This window comes from Peromyscus eremicus, chromosome 3 (genome assembly GCF_949786415.1).
Source record: "Peromyscus eremicus chromosome 3, PerEre_H2_v1, whole genome shotgun sequence".
In the NCBI taxonomy this organism is placed as follows: Eukaryota; Metazoa; Chordata; class Mammalia; order Rodentia; family Cricetidae; genus Peromyscus; species Peromyscus eremicus.
Window position 1 is genome coordinate 134,611,958 of NC_081418.1, and position 16,118 is coordinate 134,628,075.

A 16,118-nucleotide genomic window follows, 5' to 3' on the forward strand; every position below is an offset into this window, starting at 1 on the left:
GTGTGGCAAGGGGTACGGCTTCTACACCAAAGTGCTCAACTATGTGGATTGGATCAAGAGGGTGATGGAGGGTAAAGACTGAGCCAGGGGGCCTGAGCACCCCAGGGGCCCTGAGCACTGCACCAACACTGTGGAGGTCCCAACCAAGAATGAGCAGGAGTGAAGATCCACTTGGGGCCGGGGAACCCTCTTTAAGTCACTGATTCACCAACCCGCTGCCGAAGAGAAAGCCTCCTCCCCCGAACCCACACCATCCCAGATCAGAAGCAGCACCCCCTACCCCCTTCTCACCTTCAGCTTTCCCGGGTTTTGCGCCAGGGAAGCCCTGTGCATCTAAGCAACGTTTGCTTAGAACATCTTTTTGTTTGTTTGAGGCAGGATTTCACTCTGTAGCCCAGGCTGGCCTCAAACTCACGGCAAAGATCCTGCTTCGGTCGCCCAAACACTGGGATTATAAGCATGCGCAGTTAAACCTGGCAGCATGACCGCGTGCGTCTTTTTGAATCCCCTACCTCATCTAGTGACAGTTTCTTCTGCATTTACTGTGGAACAGCCATTGTCTCCTTCAAATGGAGTGTGGAGGAAAGGGTTTTAACGCATTGTGTCTCTGAACCGTTCCAGAGACCCTTACGTTCACCGTGAAATGTTCGAAGCAGTTGGCTTCACCACCGATCACAACTCTCACGTGCAATTACAGTAAAACCTCCTTTCTCATCCTGCATCGACTGTGTGCCCAGGCCATCACCTGTTACCTCACCTAATCCTGACACCATGCCGGCCGAAAGATGTGTTAGCCGTTATCCATGTCTCACAGTGAGGAAGCTGGGGCAGAGATGCAATGGAAGCCCCACAGCTGGTTATTGACTGAGGCTACACTCCTCCGGCTCGGCCCGCAGGGATACCTCTCAGTTGCCTTCAAGACCTCCCTGGTCATCCACATCCCCTTCTGGGCCCCACAGCTTTACAGAACTCCATCCTCTGAGAAGACCTGCTTCAGCGAAGGCAGCACCATCAGTCACACGTTCCTCCTGGCCTCCATCACCAAGGGCACAGCTAGCCTGAGAAGATGAGCTCTTTAATTGGTAGGAAAGATTTGGAGTGATTTACAGGGAGAGACAAAAATAAGATACAACAGTTCGGTGAGAACAGAGAACGGATACCATAAAAGAGAAGAAAGGAAGGACGACATCTTGTTTATCTCTGAAAAACAGCAGGATGCAAGCTGAGCAAGTGACACACACCTAAAATCCCAGGCACTCAGGAGGCTGAGGAAGAAGAACCATAAGTTCAAGGCCAGCCTTGATCTTATCTCAAAGTTCTTTTAAAAAAAATAATAATAGTAGTAGTGGTACAATTTTCAAGATCAGCCTGGTCTACAGAGTGAGTTCCAGGACATCCAGGGCTACACAGAAAAACCCTGTCTGGAAAACAAACAAACAAACAAACAAACAAATAAATAAATAAATAAATAAATAAATAAATAGGGGCAGGATCTAAATATGGTTGATTCTCCTTATTAAACCCTATGCACAATTCAAAAGACTATTAAAAATAGTCTAGGGGCTGGAGAGATGGCTCAGAGGTCAAGAGCACTGGCTGTTCTTCCAGTGGACCCGGGTTCAGAACTAAACCACAAAAAATGGAACCTCACAAATGTCAGTGACTCCAGTTCTGGGGTACCCTACCCCCTCTTCCAGCCTTCACAGACACTGAATGCACATGGGACACACACATACATGCAGGCAAAATACATACATACAAAATATAAATAAATAAAATTTTAAAAATAAATAAATAGGTTTAAAATAAAAGTATTCTTTTTTTTTTTTTTTTGGTTTTTCGAGACAGGGTTTCTCTGTGTAGCTTTGCACCTTTCCTGGATCTTGCTCTGTAGATCAGGCTGGCCTCGAACTCACAGAGATCCACCTGCCTCTGCCTCTGCCTCCTGAGTGCTGGGATTAAAGGCGTGCGCCACCACCGCTCGGCAAATAAAAGTATTCTTTAAAAAAATACTAAACAGGAGTTACTTTAGGTGGAGTGATTTTGACTAATTTTCTTTTGTTTTCTACTGGCTAAGTTTTATGTAATAAGCATGTATCGTTCTTATTATTGAAAATTTTGTTTTTATAAAAAAAATTATATATTTTCATATTGACAAAGCAAAATACTTACATATATTTGTCTAGATCTATGTAATTATTTTTATCTCTAGATGTAGATATAGATTTTGATTTTGATTTGACTGTTTGAACAATGAGTTGGACCTGAGGTGGTAAGGTCCCGATTTAGCAATTTTTGGTCAAGTCCAAATTTGGCAATTTTCGGTCAAGTCACATGACATCATGACAGAATTCAGAATCCCTATGATTGATAAGATTGCTTCAGCTGACTTGTTCTAATGGACCTCCTCTCTATCTATTGCCTCTGCCTCCGTTATGAACATGTAACACACAAACACACATACACACACACACACACACACACACACTCACACACCTCTTAAGATAACAACATGCAGTTCACTAGACAAGATTCCCCCTCTTCCTCCTGTCTTCCAATCTCAGTCCAGTTCCTTCTTCCTCGTCATTTGTCTTTCCTGATCTGGCAAGGCCATGCTCTTATCATGCTAAAATCATGGATCAGCCCTGCACTACATCCATGCCTTTGCTCCAACACGCACATCTGCTGGGAAAACCTTCCAAACCTTGGTAGTTCTGGCATCTTGTGTGTGCCTGCTCTCCAGCTACACTCCAAGATGACTGGTCACTGTCATATGGGAGACTGGCTCCATCTTTGTGAGTCCTTGAACTCCACAGTCTGACCCCTAATAGAAATAATCCCAGAAGCAAACTAGTAAGGGATGGGGTGGGAGGGTTCATCGAATAAGAAACACATCAGGTTCCCCCTCCAGTGTTACAGGGACTGGGAGGCTTCCTCCGCAGCCACAGAACAAAGTAACATAAGGTAGTCGGTGCTGTGGACACAGGAACAAAAATTTTAAACAGGACACAATGTCCCCTCTATCTGCAGCCACACCCTTTGCTTGAAGCACTGAGCAATTGTATCCCTGAGGACCCAAATTGACCAGATGCCCAGGAAAAGATGTTTCTCCCCTCTGTAATTACCCTATCTTCAATAAGATCTAAGTTCATTGACAAGCCCGAGTTCCGTAATGGTGGTTGCGTGGGGGTGCTCAAAGCCTAGCGTTGTTTTAGAGTCCTGAGACATAGCAACCCCTCATCCAGGGCTAAATGTCATTCGTGAGCAATGGAGACCAAGGACCCATAGCAGCTAAACCCATCCTCCTGCCCCATCTAGCCACCCCAGCTGCTAGGTGAGGAAGAATAACAAGAATAGGACCAATGGGAACGCACAGCCTCCGAGGCCCGTGATGCCTTTGGAAAGGAACCTCGAATAAACCCCAGCTAGCAGCCCCCAGGACAGTCTCCGAGAAAATGCTAATCAGACTCAGAAACGCTGGAGTCTGGACCTCCAACCAAAAGCTTCCGGTCGGTCCCTAAAAATTCAGATCCCATCTCCTCTGTCCTTCCCCATGTAGGCCACCAGGTGGCGCCAGCAACAGGGATTTCAAAACCAAAACTAAAGTGGGAAGTCAGAATTTTTTGTTTATGCAAATGTTCATTCCCTACAACATTCCTCAGGGAATGGTCACCCCTCCGCTGCCACAGTCCTTCCCTCCCGCTCCCCTCCTGTGCATGCCCACTCCCTCTTTCAACTTACAGTGCCTGAAGACTGTTCAGGAGAGCTGAAGACCCAAAACAAACTGGCCTTGAGACATGTGAGTAAGGCTGATGGGCACCAGGCGGGGAGGGAGGGGCTGGCCGCAGGAGGCAAGCATGCTCCCACATTACTTTAAAAAAAATTAAATTAAAAAAAAAAAAACCAAGGACACAACACTATTTCCTGTCTCCAGTGCACACACATATACAAGGACATGCTCCTCAGCCTTCCTCCCAAGGACCAGACTCTTAGGCATGAGCTGGGGCTGCCTCTCTTTTCTTGACTCTGGGCTCACAGCAGGGTAACAGTGAGGGGAGGGAACCCTCTGAATGAGGAGAGAATCCCCTAGGTGTGTTTCTTAGACTCCGTGAAGGGTTTCTCCCAGACGCCTTTGCTGAAGCGTTGGGAGCCTTTGCAAAGCCATCTTCGCCCTCAGTTAGCTGATCTTGAGCCAGTCCTGTTCCAGCAAGAAAAGGAGATGAAGGAGGAGGGCAGAGAATCGGCTTGTGGGGGAAAGCATGATGGGAGCATGGTGACCTCTGGACTGGACACTGGCCTGGCAGGGACACGGATACAGCCTCTGCAAAGGCTGCCGCTACCCCCGTCACAGAACCTCTACTTAGTCTGGAATGGACAGAGGGGAGGGATGGGCAGTTCAATCATCCCATCTTCGCCCCACAACAGCCCAAATGGCAAGGGTGCTGCACCCTTCAAGCCCCACAAACACCCCCCCCTTCTCTCTTTAACAGGCAACTCTTGGCCCTCCTTCTAGTGACCCTGTTCTGCAGGGTGGGGGGCTCTACCTACATGCCTCAGAAGCTCTATGGAGAGGTGTCCTCCCCTCTATATCCCAAGCCTTACCCCAACGACATTGAGACAACCACTGTGATCACAGTCCCCCCGGGGTACAGGGTGAAGCTCGTCTTCCGGCAGTTTGATGTGGAGCCTTCTGAAGGCTGTTTCTATGACTATGTCAAGGTAGGAGTCAGGTTGGGAGGGAAGGGAGAAAATGCTGGGCTTCGAGAGAAGCTGGAAGTCTGTGCTCTAAACACCCTGGACAATATGCCTGCACCTCATCATTGTGCAGCTCTGTAGAAATGCCGGCCTTGAGTTCCTGGTGCCACAGATGGGGTACTCGTGGGTTTTGAGGCCCTCGGTGAGAATCACGGTTGGGGGAAAAAAGGGTTTGGTTTTGTTTTGTTTCCAGGAGATCTCACTATGTATAGGAGTCAGGAGATGGCTAGCTGAAAGACCTTAGGGAATTGCTGTGCCTCAGTTTCCCTGTATGGCTACCTACCTCATCAGGAACAGGAGGAAATGAAACGTTGCAGATTACACTCGGCCTTCAGGGAGGGCAAAGATCTTGGTCCCTTCTACTCTGTACTTCAAAGGATTTCTTTCTCGGCCTCATCTTTCTATGTCCAGAAAAGATAAAAGGCAGGATCCAAGCAGGGCCCGTGCACTGCCACATTCTGTCACTCTCAGGCAGCAGCTTGGGGGCTAATTGAATAACGTGTAAACTGCTCATCTTCCCAACAAAGAGGACCCCAGTGTTGTGCGGGAGGGGGGCAGCATTTGGTGAAGTTAGCAAGGAAGATGTCCTCTGCTTTTGAGAGACTGAGGAGACTGAGGAAAAACCGTCAAGATGCCAAGCAATGCCAAGGCTGCTGGGTACCCAGCATACTATCATGTTCAGTTGGGTCTGTCAGGAGGCAGGGCTGAGTGTGGTTTATAAACGATAAAGTGGAAAACAAAACACAAAGCAAACAAAAACCTGGGCGTGGTGGCACACTCCTGTGATCCCAGTACTAGGGAGACTTAGAATGTTTCAGACCAGCCTGGGCTAGACAGCAAGTTCAAGGCAAGCCACTTTCTCAACACACCGAGGAGGAAAAGGAAAGTGAGAAGAGGCGGGGCAGAAAGGAAAAGGGGGCCGATGGGAGACCAAAGATGACCAGTCTAGGAATGAAGGAATGATAAAGGGCCTAGAGACAGGATTCCCGGGGAAGGAGGGTGCAGGAAGTGGTGGGAATGAGTGAGATCGGAGCTGAGGGGTGGGGGCAGAACACAGCAGGGAGATGACCAGGCACAGAATGACAGGTGAAGAGCTGGTCAACGGTCAGGATGGGAAAGCAGAATTACAAGTTCAACCACAGCCTAGGGCTGGCAAGATGGCTCAGTGGCTAAAGGCACTTGCCTCCAAGTGTGAGAACCCTGAGTTCAATGCCAAGGATGCCCACACTTGAGGGAAAGACCTGCCTCCTACAAGTCCTCTGTGCTCCATGTGTACACCCCACAACATGTCCCGCAACACACACAAACAAAGAAATTAGTAAATGTCATCAAGGCCAGCCTAGGCTACATAGTAAGAGCCTACTCAAAAAAATAAAAATGAGTGAAGGACTGGGATGGCCAGAGAAGCATCACCTGGAGGTGTCCATAGCAGCCAGATCTGTAGGTAGTAACATTAGGTCATGATTCAATCCAAGGAGAGAGAGAGAGAGAGAGGAAGGGGGGAGAGGGGGAGGGGAAGGGGGAGGGGAAGGGGGGAGAGGGAGAGGGAGAGGGAGAGGGAGAGGGAGAGAACCTTCACTGGCCTGCCACATGGGACCAGGCTTCTTAGCAGGGCTTTTCTGACTGTCCTTCCTTCAACAGATTTCTGCTGATAAGAAAACTCTAGGGAGGTTCTGTGGGCAGCTGGAGTCTCCCCTGGGCAACCCCCCAGGACAGAAGGAATTCATGTCCCAGGGGAACAAGATGCTACTGACCTTTCACACAGACTTCTCCAATGAAGAGAATGGGACCCTCATGTTCTACAGGGGCTTCCTGGCCTACTACCAGGCTGTGGGTGAGTGGTCTCCGTGGCCAGCCCTTCTTTCGGGCCTCAATCACAGGAGTGGATAGGGGACAAGCTTAAACCCAAGGAACCCAGAAGCCTGGCTTTCCTTATATCTCTCAGCAACATGGGGTCTGACAATCTGGGTTCTCCTGCCATCAAGCAGTTCCCAGAGAGCATTAGGGAGGTGTGGAGGCCAGAAGTGGACTTTATCTCCTGGCTTCTGGTACATGACTCTTTGAGAAAGAACCACACAGAAGTCTCTGGACAGAGGACCCCATGCCATGGCCCAACAATAGTGCGTCTGATTCCAGAAGTCTCAGGATAGGAACCTAACCCTTCCTTCTGGAATCCCTTCCAGACCGTGATGAATGTGCACCCCAGGTCAACTCAGTGGAAGGGGGCTACCAGCCCCAATGCCAACACCTGTGCCACAACTATCTTGGAGGCTACTTCTGTTCCTGCCGTCCAGGCTATGAGCTTCAGAAAGACGGACGATCCTGTCAGGGTGAGGCAGAGATGGGGTGAGAGGGCGGGCAAGGACTGAGCAGAGGCTTGCTGAACCAACCTGAGAGCCCTAACGACCTGTCTGGTTCTGCTCTCGTAGCTGAGTGTAGCAGTGGGCTGTACACAGAGCCCTCGGGCTATGTCTCCAGCCTTGAATACCCTCAGCCCTACCCACCGGACCTGCGCTGTAACTACAGTATCCGGGTAGAGCGGGGCCTCACTGTGCACCTCAAGTTCCTGGATCCTTTTGAAATTGATGACCACCAGCAAGTACACTGCCCCTATGACCAGCTCCAGGTACAGCCATCCTTTACACTCCCCTTCATATATCCACATGGCTCCACGGGCCCCTGCTTCTTCCTGGGTCCTCTGACTGAGTGGCACAGAATCACACATTGCTGACCAGCATCACAGAGGTCTAGAATAGCTCCCACACAACAGTCAGTGGGTCCTGGGGCCGGGTTGGAGGGCGGGCGTCATTGTTTACCTGCAGTTGGAAACATACACCAGGTAGGATTCCATCTCTACCACCAACATTGGCCATGAGGCTGATCCCCAAGAGGCCATGTGTAAAAATGTACCCTCTGGAGACATAACATCAACTACCCCTCTTCCCATCAGATCTACGCTAACGGGAAGAACTTGGGCGAATTCTGTGGAAATCGAAGGCCTCCAGACCTCGACACCAGCAGCAATGCGGTGGATCTGGTGTTCTTCACAGATGAGTCAGGGGACAGTCGCGGCTGGAAGCTTCACTACACCACTGAAAGTAAGAGAGTTAGGCCGGAGTGGGGCTTACTGGTAAAACCCCCGTTTAACATGCGTGAGACCCTGGGTTCAATTTCCAGCCCCCACAACTGAAGTATCTAAGCACCTCACTTCCCTGCCAATAATGAGGGAAAGTGGGGTTTGAGAAGGAAGGACAAACGGCTCTGATGTGAACATGCCCTCTGGCCTCACCCACAGTCATCAAGTGCCCCCAACCCAAGGCCCTAGATGAGTTCACCATCATCCAGGAGCCGCAGCCTCAGTACCAGTTCCGGGATTACTTCATTGTTACCTGCAAACAAGGCTACCAGCTCATGGAGGTGAGAGGCTGGGGCTGACAGGAGAGACCCTCCCGGTGTCCCCTGGGTGCGCAGGGGGGTGGGGGGGGGCAATGACTAAGATCGTCCGATCTTTGGTACTATAGACTCAGATGGAGCCGTCGAGGGTGGAGCTGGAAGTACCAGTCCACCTGCTACCCGATCTGACTACACAGAAAAGGGACTGAGGTTCAAGGTCCACCTAGGCTGCAGAGCAAGTTCAGGGCCAACCTGGGTGACTCAATGAGACCTCGTCTCAAAGTTTAAAGTAAAAAAGAAGGCTGGGATATAGCTCAGTAGCAGAGTGTTTGCCTAGCAGGCAGGTGGCCCTAGGTCCCATGCCCGGTACCGTAAAGAAGAAAAAAGGAATCAACTTTGCCTGCAAACTGGAAACACTCAGAGGGTTTTTAAGAAACTGACGTCTATGTTCTCTGCTTGAGAATCTAATTCCATCAGTCTGCTGTATAGCCTGAGCACTATTTAAAACTACCCGTGGGGTTTGGATGCATAGCCAAGTTTAAACACTCCTGGACCACTTGAATTACTCACTGTAGGAATAAGAACTGGAAAGTCGGGGTGGAGCTGTCCTGTCCAGTTCACCATCACACAGCGGCTGCTGTACCCAACCCTCCGGGGCTCTTTGACGCACATTGGTGGTCTCACCACAGGCCCACTGCCCTGTCCAGCTTGGCAGACTGGTGAAGAAGTATGGCTCAGTAGGTAGGAGAGAAGTAACAGTGGCAGTCGGTCTCACTGGGTAGACCAGGCTAGATGCAAACTCTTTATCCTCCTGCCTCCGTTTGCTGAGTCCTGGGATGACAAGACTTTGCCCCGAGGCCCATCTTGTTCTTGCTCTTAAGTTATTCATGGCCAGGTGTGTCGGTGGCGGTGGTGGCAGAGGCTGGGGTGGTGGTATACGCCTGTAACATGCACTCCGGGTGCCAACGGCAGTGGTGGCAGAGGCTGAGGTGGTGGTATACGCCTGTAACATGCACTCCGGGTGCTAAAGCAGAAAACCATGAATTTGAGGCCAGCCTGGGCTGCATAGCTAGTTCCAGGCCAGCCTAGGCTATATAACAAGGCCCCATCCCCCAAAAAAGTTAATATTTTCCAATATTATCAAGAGAATGCCACTTTGGGGTCTTGTGCCCTCTCCACTCACCTGCTACATCATCATATTAAGCACCTATGAAAGTGGCCGGTCGGCACTAGAATTTTAAGGAAAGCCCTTGATTTTAAGAAAATTACAATCAAGGAGAGATGTGGTACAGACCTTGGCCGGGTTGGGGGGACATTTCAAGGAAAGAAAGTGAGAAGCCGGGATCTGCTCCAGGAAATGGTCTTTGTTTTGATACAAAAGCACAGTCCTGACTTGTTTGCTTTTTATTACAATGGGGGGGGGGGGGGGGCAATTTGTGGAAACAGGCAAGAATCTAAAAAGGTTATTGAATCTACCAGTTAGCCTTGCTGTGACTTTCTGCTTTGGAACTCGGTATCCTATGTATAGCCCTGGCCTGAGAGCACTAGCTAGGGAGGAGGGAGGAGCCACATCTCTCGGGCCCTGTGATCTAAGAGATGGACACCACACCTGTCACCGCATTCCTATACTCCGTGTGCAGTGTGGAAAGGGGAGCTGTGTGCTGATGGTTGGTCTAATTTCCACTCTAACAGGGAAACCAGGCGCTGCTCTCCTTCACAGCTGTTTGCCAGGATGATGGCACATGGCATCGTGCCATGCCCAGGTGCAAGAGTAAGTCACAAATTGGATGTCTCTGCCCCTAGGGACCTGCCATCCCTTAGTCTTTAGACCTGAGCTGGGAGGGAGAAAGAATTCAGACTCTCATCTGCAGGGTCTTAGCTCTTGGCTTGTCCTTTGAAGTTCGAGGCCCACCTCAGAAAGTTAAGTCCTCATCTCTGGCCTGATGGGCTCTGCCAGAACTGAATTTCACTCCATCCATTGCAAGTGTCCACCCCACTGACCACATTTTTCTGAGGCTGAGACAGTTCACACTCTGGCTGAAGGTTCCATGCAAGTGGCCTCCTCTCCCTTACAACCCTGTGTTCTCTCTAAGTCAAGGACTGTGGGCAGCCCCGAAGCCTGACTAATGGGGACTTCCGCTACATCACCACAAGAGGCGTGAACACCTATGAAGCCCGTATCCAATACTCCTGCCATGAACCATATTATAAGATGAAGACGAGAGCTGGCAGTAGCGAGTCCATTCGAGGTAGGAACTGATGCTCATCACAGTCCTCAGTCCTCTTTACAGCTGTGAGGGACGGTGAAATTTCTTCAATAGAGTCCTAGGAACTGGCTGAAGGATCCTAAATTGCAGTGCCAAAAAAGTCTAATAGGTTTGAAGGAAAGGGTATCCAAGCTGGTGGAAAGCAAAGACTTGAATCTCATAAGCCATCAGCTCCCTCTCACTACTATAACCATTACCAATACTACCACTGCCAGTAACAACGCTGTCATCCACCAGTAGCACCACCACCAGCACAGTCACCACCATAGCCACCATTGACATACCATCATCATCATCATCGTGACTTCCAACACCAACAATCGCCACCATCATACCAACACCAGCACCACCAACACCATAGGCAACACCAACATCACCACCACACTGATACTACCACCATCATTACCAACATCAACAATCTCCACTACCACATTACCATCGCCAAAGCCACCATCACTGTTACCAAAACCAATTATCACCATCACGGCCATCACTATTATCATCACCACACCAACACTGTCTCCACCATATCCATTCATTAGCAATACCAATACAGTCATTGCCACCAACTCTACCATTAGTAATAAATAACACTGCACCACCACGACAGCCATCACCATCACCACTGTCACGTTCACAGGGAAATGCCCTCTCTGTTCTCCCTCTCTCAGGCTGCTGTGTTGTGATCTTTTGCATTCTTTTGCATTTAGCTTTACTTAATGCTTCTCAAACTCATCTATGGGATGGTTGGTTTATTGTAGTCACAGAGATTGAACCTAGGGCCTCTCTCAGGCACTCTTACCACTGAGCTATAGTCCCAGCCTGCCCTATTTGTTAATATTCTCCTCACTCTGTCTCTCTGTCTCTGTCTCTGTCTCTTTCTCTGTCTCTCTCTCTCTCCTCAAACTCACTGTGTAGCCAAGGATGATTTTAAACACCTAATCTTCCTGCTTTTATATCCCAAGAGCTAGGATTACAGGTATATGCCATCACATCTAACCAAAATTTCTCTTTAAATTAAAAAGAAAAAAATCCAAGACTGAGGATATTGCTCAGGGGTAATGCACTTGCCTACCATGTGAGAGTCCCTGGGCTACATCTTCAACATGGAAGGAAGGAAGGAAGGAAGGAAGGAAGGAAGGAAGGAAGGAAGGAAGGGAGGGAGGGAAGGAGGGACAGAGAGAGGGCTTAATCTTATTTCCTAGTTTTAAAATGAGGATAACACACACTTGAAAGTGCCCCGTGTTAAGATGTAACAAACAGATAAAATACTCAGCAATGAACACGGCTGAGTGTCAGCAACAGAAGGTGTAGCTCCTGCTGGGTGTGCTGCTGCACTCCCGGAATGCCAGCGCCTCGGTGACCATGGCAGAAGGATGGAGAGTTCAAGGCCAGCTTGAGCTTCATAGCAAATTCAAGGCTAGCCTGTGCTAAACAATGAAATCTGGAGAGAGAGATACAGGAAGAAAGACATGGCATTATTATCCATAATCCTGCTACCAAGATGCTTTACTGATAAGCTTTGGATAGCTTCCTTACAGTGTGAAGTCTACTTTTACAAATAGGCGTGACCTCAAATATATATAGTTAAGTATTCTTTTTTCACTCAACAATAAGACAAGATTTGTGTGTGAAGTCTCTTAATACTTTTATATGTCCATATAGATTGAACCAGTCAACTTTGATCCATGATGTGGTGGCTCTTTTCTCCGTCTTCCTATGTAACACCCTCAGCGTCCAGTGGCCTCTGTTGCCTGCTTTTCTGGCCCATCACCTCCAGCCCTGATTCTAACTCCTTTTATTTGCAGGGATGTATACCTGCACAGCCCAGGGCATTTGGAAGAATGAAGAGGAAGGGGAGAAAATGCCAAGGTGTCTGCCAGGTAAATACTGCGTCATCCCAGGTGTGGTTTGCAGGATTGCAGGACCTTAGGAGAAGCATGGAGCGAGAAAGGAGGCCAAGGGAGGCGATCCCTTAGCTCAAAGTGAAAAGCCGGTGAGGAGGAAGGAAAAGGAACGAGAATGAAAGTCCCGGGAGAGAGGCACAGAAAATCAACTAGTCCTGAAGGTGTAGTGCTCACATGGACAAGGAATCGGAGAGTAAACTCAGGGAAAGTCCGGGAAGGAATAACTAAGGATGAGGAGAGTTAGCCAAGAATGGGCTATAGAATGCACTATGGGAACAGGAAGCTAGAGGGGGGAAACTCAAGAGCAACGGAAAGGTGAAACTGAGCAAAAGGGAAGAAGGGCGGGACCTGGGGCTGACTGGTCCTCATTCCCCATCTCTCTGCAGTGTGTGGGAAGCCTGTCAACCCTGTGACACAGAAGCAACGCATCATCGGAGGGCAGAAAGCCAAACCGGGCAACTTCCCCTGGCAAGCGTTCACCAATATCCATGGGCGAGGGGGCGGGGCCCTGCTCGGAGACCGCTGGGTCCTGACCGCAGCCCACACCATCTACCCCAAGGAACACAACAGACAAAATGACACCAGTAAAGATGTTTTCCTGGGCCACATAAACGTGGAAGAGATCAAAAAACTGGGACATCACCCAGTCCGTAGGGTCATCATGCATCCCGACTACCGCCAAGATGAACCCAACAATTTTGAAGGAGACATCGCCCTGCTGGAGCTGGAAAACCCTGTCACACTGGGTCCCAACCTCCTCCCCATCTGTCTCCCTGACAATGAGACCTTCTATGATGAAGGCCTCATGGGTTATGTCAGTGGCTTTGGGATAACAGAAGATAAAATTGCTTTTAACCTCAGGTTTGTCCGTCTGCCTGTAGCTGAACGAGAAGCGTGTCAGAGATGGCTCCAGACAAAGAAGAGTAATGATGTGTTTTCTCAAAACATGTTCTGTTCTGGGGACCCAGGTCAAAAGCATGATGCCTGCCAGGGGGACAGTGGAGGTGTTTTTGCAGTTAGGGACCGAGATCGTGATACCTGGATTGCCACAGGCATCGTGTCCTGGGGCATTGGGTGTGGTGAGGGATATGGCTTTTACACCAAGATACTCAATTATGTTGACTGGATCAAGAAAGAGATGGGAGAGGAAGACTGAACCCAGAGTTCACTAGGTCAGAATCCAGTGTGTAATGTATTAAAAAATTATCTGACTGATTGTTGATAACCACCATGATCCCATATTAAAATCACAGACTGTGTAGAATAAAATGTCTTTTCTATAGCCCCATCAACATTCTGGTGTTTTGATTTTAACACAGACTGTAGCCCAGGCTGTCCTAAAATTTACAGTCCTCCTGCCTAAGGCTCAGGGTTAACAATGTCAGGTGGAGAGATGGCTCCCTGGTAAGGAATGGACTGTTCTTGCAGACAACATAGTCTGATTTCCAGGACCCCTGTCACATGGCTCACAATTGCCTCTAACTCCAGCTCCACAGGGGCCCAAGGTCTTCGCCTCTTCAGACACCTGCACATACCCACACACACATAAATAATTAAAGTACTAGTCTATAGTTTGTCTTGATTGTATGATACGAAGAAAGTCCTGTTTTTTCTTGAGCATATTTGAAAATTAAAAGCTTTTAAAACACATCAGCTTCTTGTCACTAAATTCTCCTTGAAGAAGAATGATGTGAGTTTGTGTCTCCAAGTTCAATCAGTTATCATCTGAGACAAGTTCTTACTATATTGTATATTGAGGCCAGGCTGGTCTCAGATTCATAGGCCAAGAAGTACTCCACCCTCAGCATCCCGAGAGCTGAGGCTACAGTTGTGTGCCACCATACCCAGTTGACTAAAAATATTTTGAAATAAACAGTGTTCTTCCTCTTAAATTTTTATTTAACATATATGGGTATTTTGCCTGTGCACCATATTCATGCAGTCCCCCAGAAACCAGAAGAAGGCACTTGGTCTGTTGAGACCAGAGTTATACATGCTTGTGAGTGGCCATGTGGGTGCTGAGAACCAGCCCTGCATCCTCGGCAAGAATAGCCGGTGCTCTTAACCACTGAGCCATCACTCTAGGCCAGTCTTCCCTTTTTAAGGTGATTATTTCATGTATTTTGTTACAATAATGAAAAGCTGATTAATGCACTTATTCACTGGTCTATTTGCCTCGGACTAAAGGAAACTGATGATTCTCCAGGTATGGTACACGTCTAATACCAGCATCCAAGAAGTAGAGGCAGGAGGATCACAAATCCAAGGTCATGCTTGGCTGCATAGCTAGTTTGAGGCCAGCATAAGCCACATAAAACCTGCTTCAAGGAGGAGAGAAAAAGGAAGGGAAGGAAAAAGTTCTAAAGGGAGGCTCTTCAAAACTCAGGAAGTAAACAACTCAAAAGCCTCAGGAAGTCCCTGAAATTGACCAGATGAACCAGGCTTCTTCCTCCCCAGGTTATACAAGCAATGGGGACAGCTGAGGCTGCTCAGACCATCCAAGCTGCTTGGAGGAGGCTCAGCTGAGCAGAGTTGCCTGCAAGTCCTGCAGTGAGCTCCTGGGTTGCAGCTTTCATGAGCTGTCACTCATGCTGGGGTAAACTGTCAGCAATGCAGCTGCTTTTGAGTCATTCTTACTCCTGTAAGCAACCCTAGTCCTATACTCCTATATAAACTCATTAGTTCACCAATTAGACTTGCAGGATATCCTGACTTTGGTCTGTCATTAATTCCCTATCTAGGGAGAGTAAATGTTGGTGCACTCCCAACAATAGTACCATACAAGTCCTTCCTTGCCAAAGCTCTCCCCACTTAGAAGGACCTTGGCCTCATACTTAAGAACAAACAATGCAGCCGGGCGGTGGTGGTGCTCACCTTTAATCCCAGCACTCAGGAGGCAGAGGCAGGCGGATCTCTGTGAGTTTGAGGCCAGCCTGGTCTACAAAGCGAGTTCCAGGAAAGGTGCAAAGCTACACAGAGAAACCCTGTCTTGAAAAAACAAAAAAACAAAACAAAACAAAAAGAACAAACAATGCAAAGAAGGATGGAGAGATGGATCAATGGTTAAGAGCACTTGTTGCTCTTGCAGAGGACCTGGGTTCAATTCTCAGCACCCATGTGGTAGCTCACAACCATCTATAACTCCAATTCCAGAGGATCTGATGCCCTCTTCTTGCCTCCACAGGCACCAGGCATGCATGTGGTGCACAGTCATATATTTAAACATTCATACATATAAAACAAAAATAAATACATCTTTTTCAAAAAATAATTTTAAGAAGGACAGTATACAGGTGGCTTTGGACAAACTTGCTTTTTCTTTTTACATTTATTTATTCTCTCTCTTCTCTTTCTCTCTTCTCTCTCTCTCTCTCTCTCTCTCCCCCAGTGTGTGTGTGTGTGTGTGTGTGTGTGTGTGTGTGTGTGTGTGTGTATTCATTTACCATGGCACATGTGTAGTTACAGAAACAAGCAGATGCTATAACAGGCTGCTCAGTCTTCTCTCAGAGATCAGGCCTCAATTTCAGTTTCCTGAGACTGAGCAAGCAGTTTCTAAAGAGCCACAAACAAAGGACAATGTCCAACATCCCCCAACAGCAAGGAGGAGGCCTAGTACATGCAGTACCAGATCAGGCCAGAGCCACAGTCAGCAGATAACCAAATAAGGACAAAGCCTGGGACTTGGCCTGCCCCCAAATGGAAAAGCTGTAGCCTTAACCATCCCTTGCTAGCCCTAGCCAATTAGATCGTACTAATATGATTGCCACTTGCTTAAGCCAATCATATCTAAAGTGAC

General features: G+C 48.4%; 1 protein-coding gene across 1 annotated transcript; it reads left to right on the forward strand.

Moving 5' to 3' along the window:
- The first annotated feature begins 3,627 nt into the window (after positions 1-3,627).
- On the forward strand, positions 3,628-13,604 carry C1r (complement C1r). Its single transcript, XM_059256897.1, has 11 exons — positions 3,628-3,799; positions 4,491-4,719; positions 6,397-6,589; positions 6,939-7,085; positions 7,185-7,381; positions 7,706-7,853; positions 8,051-8,172; positions 9,841-9,919; positions 10,242-10,397; positions 12,224-12,298; positions 12,709-13,604. Coding segments are annotated over exons 1-11 (2,118 nt in total). The 5' UTR covers positions 3,628-3,797; the 3' UTR covers positions 13,479-13,604.
- The last annotated feature ends 2,514 nt before the right edge of the window (positions 13,605-16,118 follow it).